The 12,663-nt window shown below is 41.4% G+C and overlaps 1 protein-coding gene across 1 annotated transcript in view; it reads right to left on the bottom strand.

The window, feature by feature from the left end:
• The window catches only part of CACNA2D3 (calcium voltage-gated channel auxiliary subunit alpha2delta 3), a 959,782-nt gene that overhangs the window by 554,487 nt on the left and 392,632 nt on the right, over positions 1-12,663 (bottom strand). Inside the window, exons 6-8 of the mRNA XM_040407724.1 lie at positions 2,541-2,672; positions 1,725-1,785; positions 854-1,004 (exon numbers count right to left, since the gene is read on the bottom strand). Coding sequence (XP_040263658.1) covers positions 854-1,004; positions 1,725-1,785; positions 2,541-2,672 — 344 coding nt within the window. The remainder of the gene's footprint in view (positions 1-853; positions 1,005-1,724; positions 1,786-2,540; positions 2,673-12,663) is intronic.

Raw genomic sequence — 12,663 nt, 5'->3', positions numbered from 1 at the left:
TCTTGATTGAAGAAAACCCACCAAAGGACCTGCGGCAAGCGTGATGACGTCACCTCATGATCATGCTAGGCATACGTGGTGACGTCACGCTGGGCACGTGCGGTGAGTACATCACGCTCGGTGCAGGTGGGTTTTCTTAAATCAAGATGGGAGCCGACAGCCTCTCTGCGATCAAGTGGATGAGGTGGGTATATTTTTTTTTACTTTCAGCCACCATTTTAGGAAAAATTGATTGGTTACACGAAGCGCCAGGAAAATTCGCCTTCGTGGCGAATTGAGTTTTTCCTGAAATCCGGATCGAAGTCCACTCAACACTAATATCCAGCAACTTACAGTCCCAACAGTTATATATTATGGAGCTGGAGAGACTTATGATTGGTGCAGCACCATAATCACTCCTGTAAGCAATGATCCTAGGGGAGAAAACCTGTGTAATATGTCTTGCTGTGAAGGATGCTATAACTGTTTTTCATCAGCTTTTTGAAGCTCCATAAACGCTTAGGGTCACTGCATCCATTTCTTATTGTTTTTCGTTAAGAAAAATCATTACAGGTAAAAAAATACTAGTGTTCTTAAAGGGGTCATCTCACTTCAGTAGATGGCATTATCATGTAGATAAAGTTTTCCTTGGTTCTTATAAAAAGAAAATGTAAAAAAAAAAAGTCAACATGATAATAAATACTTATTTAAAAAATATATACTTGCTGTTCTATAAGTGGATCCAAGTACCACCTGAGAGCCTAATAATTACAATAAATGGGCTGAAAAAGCCGTGCCTGTTGTTTGTCGGCAGGGGTTCAGGTGCAAGGAAAAAAGGTTTTAAAAAGAAGACATAGAAACAAAGGCAACCTACGGCAATAATGTTGAAGAAGTCATCATCTCCAAGGGTGTCCAAAATAGAAGATACCGTTTGCTTCGCAATCGTCAGACGGAGTCCTTTCATGCTCCCACTTTTGTCAACCAAAATCACTACATCTTTTGGGGAGGTAGCTGCCTGGATGTACCTGAATGAGAAATTTACAACGTTGTTGTTTTTTTTACATCTTTGTCTTATGATTAAAATCACAGAAAAACAAACAAAATCCTCAATTAAAACCTAACTTTTAATCTTATTATTAAAAGCGTCACATAAACCCCCAAATAAATTTATCAAAATCTCACAAAAGGAAAATTCCTATTCAAGTAGGTACCATAAGGAGATAGTTAAATGATAATAAGTGGGGCTACTGCACTCTAATGTACATGGACCATCTTACTTATGACCCGCCAAGGTGGCCCACATGGATGATATAGATGATTGATGACATATGATAAAGATGATGACGGATGATATAGATTATGACATCTCATAGCCAGGAACAACGCTGCTGTCCCTACAGTGTCCCTCTGCTACCTCTGCCAACAGGCAGAACACCTGCCCCAAAAGGGGTGACCCCACCTCTCGGTGGCTAAGCCCTTACCTGCTCCTCCAGTGTCCCTGCTTGTCTTTCTGGGTGTCCCAGAAATAATCCAAGATGAAAGTAATGGTGCACGATGATGTACCTGATACAAGTGCTGTCCAAGATGTTGGAGCGCCTTTATTCTTACTTCTACCCTCACTGTATACCGAATTACTACGGTGCTAGCTGGTTGTCTCATGGTTTTTCAATGGCCTTTTTCTATAGTTCTTTTCAGCTCTTTTTGTCTTTTTGTTAGTAAAGTACACTAGGCAGAACAGTACCTACCATTTTCGGTTTCTGCAGTCGAATGCAATGACACCATTCTCATCTGGCTCCCATTTAATACCTGCAAAGGAGAAACCAAAGGTAACAAATACAATTAAACAGTGCAATAATTGATATATAGGACAGGATACAAGTTCTGCACAAAGGAGTCCATTTTTCCAGGAACAAAACCGTACTCACAGTGTTAGGCTACATTCACACTTGCGTTGTTAATTACGGTATTCAAATCCAAAAGAAGATCTCAATACTGGAATTAACAGATCCGTTTTGATTTTACACATCATTGATCCGTCACTAAATACATTGAAAGTCAATGGTTGATGGATCAAAATTTTTAGGCTCCTCAAAACACGGATCCATCACCATTGACTATTTGACTTAAATTGTTTTCAGTGCCGGATCCGTTTTTTCTGTCTTTATGACCGGACACAAAACTGTAGCTTGCGGCTGTTTTGTGTCCGGTCACAAAATGGAATGCTGCTGGAACGGAAGACAACCTGAACGGATCTTTTTCTATTCTGAATGCAGATACAACCCCCCTCCTGCATTTTTATAGTCTGGGGGGGGGATCAACACTCACGGTGAACTTCTTTGTACAAATACCTGTAGCCTGACGTTCAGGTTCATATTGATCGTATTGGCCATGAAGTGACACATTCAGTTTTTCTCAATGTCCCTTTTCATGTGGGACTAAAGTAGTTCTCAGACAAACAAGTCAACATTTTCTTGAAGTCAACAAACGAACCACATAGATAAAAGTCAGGAAAAGCTTTTGAACCCCCCTCCCCACCAGTTTTTGATTGACAAATTCCTTACCAGGGTATTGCCGAAAAAATCCCTTCGCACTTCCAAAATATTGCCATATGAGGGAAGGGTCACGGTCAAAGTTATCCACAAACACCTTATTTAAAGACTCCGACCAATAAATTCCATTCACTATTTCAGGATCTGGAAGGGAAGAAGACACAAGTCATGACTAGTCACTATATTCAAAAATGGCAGACCCAAATATGACCACAGACAACAGACACTGACAGAGGCTGACAGATCCAGTGAGCCTCGGTTTACATAATGACAGCCTTAAAAGGCATCTGTCCTCAGATTTGTACCTATGACACTGGCTGACCTGTTACATGTGCACTTGGCAGCTGAAGGCATCTGTGTTGGTCCCATGTTCCTATGTGCCCGCATTGCTGAGAAAAATGATGTTTTATTATATGCAAATGAGCCTCTAGGTGCAACGGGGGAGTTGCAATTACTCTTAGGAGGCGCCACTTTCTGGGCAACTGCTGCGTCCTCTGCACTTTGATTGATAGGGCCAGGCATTATGATGTTTTACTGCCTGGCCCTGTCGATCAAAGTACAGAGGGCGCAGCAGTTGCAGAGAGAGCTGAGCCTCTAGGTGTAATGGCGACGCCCCCGTTGCTCCTGGAGGCTCATTTGCATATAATAAAACATAATTTTTCTCAGCAATGCGGGCACATATGAACATAGGACCAACACAGATGCCTTCAGCTGCCAAGTGCACATGTAACAGGTCAGCCAGTGTCATAGGTAGAAATCTGCTGACAGATGCCCTTTAAAAATACCTATTTTGTGTTTGCAGCTCCTATGCAGACCTATGTGTTGTCACAGTTGCAGAATACAAGAGCTATGTAATGCTCGCTCAACACTAATCCCTTTTATTGATTTTGCGATCCTGTTGAATGGAAGCAGGAGACAAATTCAAAGGAATATCACTGCAGGATCAGACTACTCTAAACTTTTTTGTAGTCTGTAACCATGGAGACATATAAGTCAATATATGAGCTGCAGACATCTTAAGCAGGGTGCTTTATCTCCTTGAAGAAACCAGTCCTATATGGAGACTTACTGGTACTGTTCCCTGGGAAAATAATATGCAAAGTGGTATCTCCCAGGAAAAGAGAATCGTCTCGCTAGCGCAACCTTCTGGAAGTGGCTCCTTATAAGACAAAGTCCGACTCTTTAACAGGACTTGGAACCTGACAAGAGAAAATAGCCAAACCAAATATCCATCCATAGACAGCTGCTTGCCCCTCATCAGTACAGAGTAGGACTCTGGGTGTCTGAGCGAGGTGCCTTGGATGCAGCTTAGGCTGGACGGTGACGGCCTGGAAATACTCCACGATATGGAGACTTACTGGTAAGGCTCCATGGGAAAATGATATGCAAAGAGGTATCTCCCAAGGAAGAGAACCATCTCACTAGCGCCACCTTGTGCTGTAGACACAAAATGGTAAAACACTTTGCAAAGTTGCTTCATTTTTTTTACTGCATGAAAGCAAAAAAAGTAACAAAATGATTTCAAAGGTATGCAAACCCCATTTACCGCCAAAACCTCCAAATGTGTCCTCTGTTAAAAATGAAGCTGTCCTTTAAATTCTCAGCTGCTCCTAATTCATTCACTTCTGATAATTCCTATTCTGATGCTGTGTTTTATCAACTCTCTCCCAATAAATCTTCATTAGAGTGCTCATTTTTACGTTCTTTCTCTAGCATGAAAGAGAGATTCTTACTGTCATGTCACCATAGGAATACCCTATTTACTTGTGACCGATGAGAAACTTTGAAAATTCATCTTTTTTCACCCACCAATGTATTTCACCCCCCATCCAGATGTATCTGACTGTAAACTTCTGTGAATTTGCAGTGCTGTATCTGACTGTGGCCTAATAGGTATTTAATATATAATCATATTTACGTCCATGGATAGCGTATTGTCATTGTGGCCACTGGAGGGCGCCGGTGCTTAGCTTTGTGTCAGCCTCAGCAAAGAAACAAGTATATGTGTATGTAAAAATGATTTTCTTCATGTGCGCCATAATCTGCACCTTTTTTACACCATAAAGAGGACCCGTTACCTCTCTTGACATCTCTTTTATTAGTATCTACTTGCATTCCTCATGTAATAACAATTCTAAAGCATCTATTCTTATGTCTCTGTGCTATTCTGTTTCTCTATTATTCCTGCTAGAAGTTCTAAATGAATTGCCAGCCGCTTGCAATGAAGGTCCAGATAGGATTTACTGATTGGGAGTGTGGGCCCATGTTGTAGGTGGGTACAAACTGACAGAAGATTGGGCAACAGAAGTCGGCAGGTGTAGTGCCCTAGAGCAGGGGTACATTCAAGTCTGGACAATTGTGGACATGTGCCTGTTTCCCCTATGTAAAGTCATCAACTCCTTACTTTATTTCACTTTATAGGGTTAACTTGCTCTGACTTATACTATTTAATACTGTGCAACTGCATGTTATATGTATATTGTGATATACACCCTGTACAGAATTATTAGGCAAATGAGTATTTTGACCACATCATCCTCTTTATGCATGTTGTCTTACTCCAAGCTGTATAGGCTCGAAAGCCTACTACCAATTAAGCATATTAGGTGATGTGCATCTCTGTAATGAGAAGGGGTGTGGTCTAATGACATCAACACCCTATATCAGGTGTGCATAATTATTAGGCAACTTCCTTTCCTTTGGCAAAATGGGTCAAAAGAAGGACTTGACAGGCTCAGAAAAGTCAAAAATAGTGAGATATCTTGCAGAGGGATGCAGCACTCTTAAAATTGCAAAGCTTCTGAAGCGTGATCATCGAACAATCAAGCGTTTCATTCAAAATAGTCAACAGGGTCGCAAGAAGCGTGTGGAAAAACCAAGGCGCAAAATAACTGCCCATGAACTGAGAAAAGTCAAGCGTGCAGCTGCCAAGATGCCACTTGCCACCAGTTTGGCCATATTTCAGAGCTGCAACATCACTGGAGTGCCCAAAAGCACAAGGTGTGCAATACTCAGAGACATGGCCAAGGTAAGAAAGGCTGAAAGACGACCACCACTGAACAAGACACACAAGCTGAAACGTCAAGACTGGGCCAAGAAATATCTCAAGACTGATTTTTCTAAGGTTTTATGGACTGATGAAATGAGAGTGAGTCTTGATGGGCCAGATGGATGGGCCCGTGGCTGGATTGGTAAAGGGCAGAGAGCTCCAGTCCGACTCAGACGCCAGCAAGGTGGAGGTGGAGTACTGGTTTGGGCTGGTATCATCAAAGATGAGCTTGTGGGGCCTTTTCGGGTTGAGGATGGAGTCAAGCTCAACTCCCAGTCCTACTGCCAGTTTCTGGAAGACACCTTCTTCAAGCAGTGGTACAGGAAGAAGTCTGCATCCTTCAAGAAAAACATGATTTTCATGCAGGACAATGCTCCATCACACGCGTCCAAGTACTCCACAGAGTGGCTGGCAAGAAAGGGTATAAAAGAAGAAAATCTAATGACATGGCCTCCTTGTTCACCTGATCTGAACCCCATTGAGAACCTGTGGTCCATCATCAAATGTGAGATTTACAAGGAGGGAAAACAGTACACCTCTCTGAACAGTGTCTGGGAGGCTGTGGTTGCTGCTGCACGCAATGTTGATGGTGAACAGATCAAAACACTGACAGAATCCATGGATGGCAGGCTTTTGAGTGTCCTTGCAAAGAAAGGTGGCTATATTGGTCACTGATTTGTTTTTGTTTTGTTTTTGAATGTCAGAAATGTATATTTGTGAATGTTGAGATGTTATATTGGTTTCACTGGTAAAAATAAATAATTGAAATGGGTATATATTTGTTTTTTGTTAAGTTGCCTAATAATTATGTACAGTAATAGTCACCTGCACACACAGATATCCCCCTAAAATAGCTAATACTAAAAACAAACTAAAAACTACTTCCAAAAATATTCAGCTTTGATATTAATGAGTTTTTGGGGTTCATTGAGAACATGGTTGTTGTTCAATAATAAAATTAATCCTCAAAAATACAACTTGCCTAATAATTCTGCACTCCCTGTATATCCTGATCATTTGCACTGTATTTGCACAGCACTGTGGAAAGGGTTAATGAATACTGAGAGACTTGTAAGACTTTTTAGCTAATAATAATAGGCTGGCAATTTTCCACAGCTACCATAGGGTTTAAAGAAGAACATGTTTTGGAGGGAAATAGCCAGACCTGTTTACCACCAAAATCAGACAGACTGACCTTTTGGATGTCTGGTTCAGCTCTGTTATTATGTCTGAAAACCTGTATTTGTCTGGAAAAACTGTTGTGTCATTGTCATTGAATATCACTGAAGCTCTAATGCAAGTCTATGAGAGATGGAAAGTGTAACATTGTATTTGTTTATCCTGAGTTTCTCCACTCCACCCCTCCCACTAGAAGGTTCTAGTTTGGCCAGAAATTGTATATAAGGAGAGCAGTCAGAGCCCCTAGTGTTCTGCAGTTAGGGATCAGTGCTTAGAGGAAGACACTCATGTAGTTTAGCCACCAGAAGAAGATGCTGAGATGAGGATGCTGAGCCACAGGCCCTAGATCTCCATTTAGCCCTATGACCAAGGAGCCAGCCGGACTACTGAGCCATAGACCGTGGGTCTTAAAGGTACCAGACTTCTGAGAGAGAGAGGGACAGCTAGCTCAAGTCTTTCCTTAGCATCAAACCCTTCTTCTGCCAGGGAGAAAACTAGAGAAGCCAACCCCATGCTCTGCCTGTATTGTTTTGCACCTGAATTCCTCCAGTAAAGAAGTACACCATTTTACTACAGACCCAAACTCTCTGGACCCATCGGGGTGCACCATGCCTTACCATACCTTCCGGGGAGCAGAAACACGTGGTGACACCTCAAAGGTGTCCGGGGGACCCAGTATAGCATTGGGGCCACCCCAAATCCGGCCACTGCACAGGGACAATAGAAGTAGGCAGGGCCTACAATACTGTAGTACAGCACAAAATACCGCCCACCAGAACCAAATACCACAGTGCAGAATCAAATACTGCCACCTTCCCCACAGCATTCAAATGTATCACTGTTCTGAGCATGATAATACACGAGTTCAGGAGGGCAGCTGGCCAAGTACATAAGTACCTGATGATCCTTGCATTACTTAAAGTGTAACTGTCATGTTTTCATTTAAAAAAAAAACTATTTTAGCATATGTTACTGCTGCAGCAGCATTATGCATAAAGCAATCTTTATTTTCTTCACATACCACTGTTTTCCTTGAGTTTTTCCCTTAGTTACAGCTGTTTAAACATTTACAATATGAGGACTTTCTCAAGATGGCTCCTCTGCCAGTTCTCTGAGGCCAAAACTGCTTTCCCTCACTTCACATACACACTTGCTGTAGCCAGCAGCTTCCTGCCAGCCAATCAGATTGGATTACTGAGAGACACGCCTCCTCACTCTGAAGCCTAATGCAGGCATGCAGTATGAAGGACCGCCCCTCCATCTTCCTGTCTTCTTAGCCAGAAACAGACAAGCCCTAGCAACTGTCTTTTAAGGGAGCAGTGGAAAGGGACAGTAGACATTAATGAAAGCTGTTATTATAAGGTAATTATAGATCTTTTGACAATCATTGACAGACTAACTCAGGTATACATGCTTAGCTCTAATAAGCTAGCAAATAAAAAAATATATGACAGTTACACTTTAATGCTTAGGCTGCATTCACATTTCAGAAATTCGGCAGCTTGATCAGCCGGACAAAAAGCTATTAAATGCAGCGGTTTTTGTCTGGCCGAAACCCGGTATTTAATCGGCTAGACCCCTTTGTAGTCCATGAAGATCCGGTGGTGAAGTAGAGGATCCAGCAGGATCTCCAAAAGTAGAGATGTGAAAGAGGCCTTAGAGCATTAGATCATTATGTACCCAGTCATCGGCCGTGAGAAGGGTTCGGGCAAGTCCCTGGGTATCAGCCCATCAGGAAATTTCCCTGTAGGGTCTATGGCCAGCCCGCCCCTGCACAGATCCATAATTTGGGGATCTTAGATTAGTACTAGATACTTGAGACATGAATTTGACTGATTTAGGCTAGGTCTACATGGCATCCCTGGTTACTCAACATGCCATGAGGCCAAGAATTGCAGTATCGCAGTGGCTACATTGGAACTAATGAAAGTCAGCATTTTCACACAGAAATACATCAGGGGGTCGCAACGCAACTGCATTCATTTTCATTAGTTGTGCTGTTGCATCACAACACTATCTACAGACTGATGTGTCGCATCCCCAAAGTCGTCAAGTAGCCTTAGCCTTAGGCCTCATGCACACGACCGTTGTTGTGTTCCGTTCCGCAAAATGGGGTTCCGTTGTTCCGTGATCCGTTTCCGTTTTTGTTTCCGTGTGTCTTCCTTTATTTTTGGAGGATCACCAGACAGGAAGGAAAGTAAAAAAAAGTCTAAGTCAAGTTTGCCATGCAAATGATAGGAAAAAAACGGACGCGGATGACAATCTTGTGTGCCTCCGTGTTTTTTCACGGTCCCATTGACTTGAATGGGTCCGCGAACCGTTTTCCGTGAAAAAAATAGGACAGGTTATATTTTTTTTTACGGACTGGAACCACGGATCACGGACGCGGATGACAAATGGTGCATTAGCCGAGTTTTCAACGGACCCATTAAAAGTCAATGGGTCCGCAGAAAATCACGAAAAACGGAACAACGGACACGGAATAAAACAACGGTCGTGTGCATGAGGCCTTACAGTATGTGAACACCCAATCGTTAGACTGAAGACATTGTGACAGTGAATTATACCTTGACCATTCTATAATATTAGCAACTTTTCTAATAGGAATATTACAATACTGATTTCTAACCATTCCAAGCATGAATTCTCTAAATACATGCAACAGTGGATATAGTAAAAGTCCTTCTATCCTTGAACTCCAGGGATATCATTTTTATTATATAAAAAAAAAAAAGTTTTTATGAATTTCGCTTTCTGCTTTAGATTGTCAATATAGTGTGGGAACATATGTTCTTGTGCAGATATTTGGCATTTTTGCTGCGTCCAAGACCCATCAGGAATGTTTGACACTTCTTTGTGCAGTATTGGAACGAGCACAGGGAGATAAATGGACTCGGCTTGTGTGAGGTGACTCAAAATCCACTGGAGACAATTTATTCTCAATTATTGGCTTCATTTTTGTTTATTTTGCCACAAGATGGGAAATCTGTTACAAGGCCTCTGGGATATTTTCATGATCTGGCCCAATTCTGACATTACTTCAATAGGATTAGCTCCAATTTATCAAGTTAATATTATAAAAAGAAGAAGAAAGAAGAAGTTATATTTTCATACAGTACATGGAATGTAGACATAATATACATTATTCTTTATTACAGAAAGTAATGTGTGTCAGTGAAATTCAGTATATCCCTCATTAATGTGAAAAGGACATCAATCTTTCTAATGACTGCAAGAATTATGAGATTATTTAAAAAAAAAAACTACAGCCTGAAGCAAACTTTGTCTCCCATAAAGTAGGTACAGTTAGATTCTGATTGTGATATGGGCTGCAAGGTCTCCAAAGGTTACTAGAGAACATGATTGACTGGCTCATGCTGAAAGAAACACCAACAATTATGGTCAATATAAACTTTAATTCTATGACTGTATTCTATACTCATATACTTTTGTCACACCCTCCTCCTCCATGTTCCTCAACGCAGCTCACGTCTCCAGCTACAGGATGCCATTTGCTCCAACCTAGCTCTATGAATACAACTCTGTTATTCTTCTATCTGTGTTCTCAACCAACCAAAATGCTGTAATCAAGCTACCTTTTACCCTTTATGTTCTGTGCTCCATGGCCATGCAACACTGTGCACTTTTAAGACTCCGTCTAATGATGATGTCTTCAAAACCTTATCACTCCACTGTCGGAGCGATAGGTTTTATAGGTTCCATAGGTTCCAGAAAAGTGTGTTTTCCTACTGCCTACCCTGTTATTAACTTAGCTTATCCTGGCTTTGTAACCTGTCCTGACCTTCTGCTTGACCCTCGGATTGCAAGAACTCTGCTGCCTTGAACTTCTACTTGACTGGTTATGATATTTTGTGCCCTGATTTGGTACTGTGGATTGGTTTTCCATTCATCTGCATGTCAGTCTCTGTGAAAGGAGACTATTTCATTGTAGTGAGACCATAAATGGCCAAGAGGATCCACTACTCTTATACTGTAACATCTTGAAGGGGACAAGAGAAGGTGAATAACTGGCTCATGCTGCAAATGACACTGTTGTAGACAATATAAACTGTAATTAGGAAACGCTATCCTATAATTTAATATCATTCTGTATTATATACTGCAATAACTCCTTTACATTGATACCTACCAAATCCAACGAACAGACAAGTTGTAAATTCTCTGCGTGATTGACTGAACATTTGGAGTGAAGATTCCTTTACATTTCCAAGAATTTTGTAGAAACATATTAAGCTTTTTACTGACAACAATATGGAGCCACAAACTCTCTGTGAGTCGCTATATAGTACTCTAAATAGCACAATACACTGCGTGCAGAATTATTAGGCAAATGAGTATTTTGACCACATCATCCTCTTTATGCATGTTGTCTTACTCCAAGCTGTATAGGCTCGAAAGCCTACTACCAATTAAGCATATTAGGTGATGTGCATCTCTGTAATGAGAAGGGGTGTGGTCTAATGACATCAACACCCTATATCAGGTGTGCATAATTATTAGGCAACTTCCTTTCCTTTGGCAAAATTGGTCAAAAGAAGGACTTGACAGGCTCAGAAAAGTAAAAAATAGTGAGATATCTTGCAGAGGGATGCAGCACTCTTAAAATTGCAAAGCTTCTGAAGCGTGATCATCGAACAATCAAGCGTTTCATTCAAAATAGTCAACAGGGTCGCAAGAAGCGTGTGGAAAAACCAAGGCGCAAAATAACTGCCCATGAACTGAGAAAAGTCAAGCGTGCAGCTGCCAAGATGCCACTTGCCACCAGTTTGGCCATATTTCAGAGCTGCAACATCACTGGAGTGCCCAAAAGCACAAGGTGTGCAATACTCAGAGACATGGCCAAGGTAAGAAAGGCTGAAAGACGACCACCACTGAACAAGACACACAAGCTGAAACGTCAAGACTGGGCCAAGAAATATCTCAAGACTGATTTTTCTAAGGTTTTATGGACTGATGAAATGAGAGTGAGTCTTGATGGGCCAGATGGATGGGCCCGTGGCTGGATTGGTAAAGGGCAGAGAGCTCCAGTCCGACTCAAACGCCAGCAAGGTGGAGGTGGAGTACTGGTTTGGGCTGGTATCATCAAAGATGAGCTTGTGGGGCCTTTTCGGGTTGAGGATGGAGTCAAGCTCAACTCCCAGTCCTACTGCCAGTTTCTGGAAGACACCTTCTTCAAGCAGTGGTACAGGAAGAAGTCTGCATCCTTCAAGAAAAACATGATTTTCATGCAGGACAATGCTCCATCACACGCGTCCAGGTACTCCACAGCGTGGCTGGCAAAAAAGGGTATAAAAGAAGAAAATCTAATGACATGGCCTCCTTGTTCACCTGATCTGAACCCCATTGAGAACCTGTGGTCCATCATCAAATGTGAGATTTACAAGGAGGGAAAACAGTACACCTCTCTGAACAGTGTCTGGGAGGCTGCGGTTGCTGCTGCACGCAATGTTGATGGTGAACAGATCAAAACACTGACAGAATCCATGGATGGCAGGCTTTTGAGTGTCCTTGCAAAGAAAGGTGGCTATATTGGTCACTGATTTGTTTTTGTTTTGTTTTTGAATGTCAGAAATGTATCTTTGTGAATGTTGAGATGTTATATTGGTTTCACTGGTAAAAATAAATAATTGAAATGGGTATATATTTGTTTTTTGTTAGGTTGCCTAATAATTATGCACAGTAATATTCACCTGCACACACAGATATCCCCCTAAAATAGTTAAAACTAAAAACAAACTAAAAACTACTTCCAAAAATATTCAGCTTTGATATTAATGAGTTTTTTGGGTTCATTGAGAACATGGTTGTTGTTCAATAATAAAATTAATCCTCAAAAATACAACTTGCCTAATAATTCTGCACTCCCTGTATTCTAGGTAAGAATAT

The sequence above is a fragment of the Bufo bufo genome, chromosome 9 (genome assembly GCF_905171765.1).
Source record: "Bufo bufo chromosome 9, aBufBuf1.1, whole genome shotgun sequence".
Lineage (NCBI taxonomy): Eukaryota > Metazoa > Chordata > Amphibia > Anura > Bufonidae > Bufo > Bufo bufo.
The sequence above is the reverse complement of the archived record's forward strand: the minus strand, read 5'-3'. Positions and strand labels throughout refer to the sequence as shown.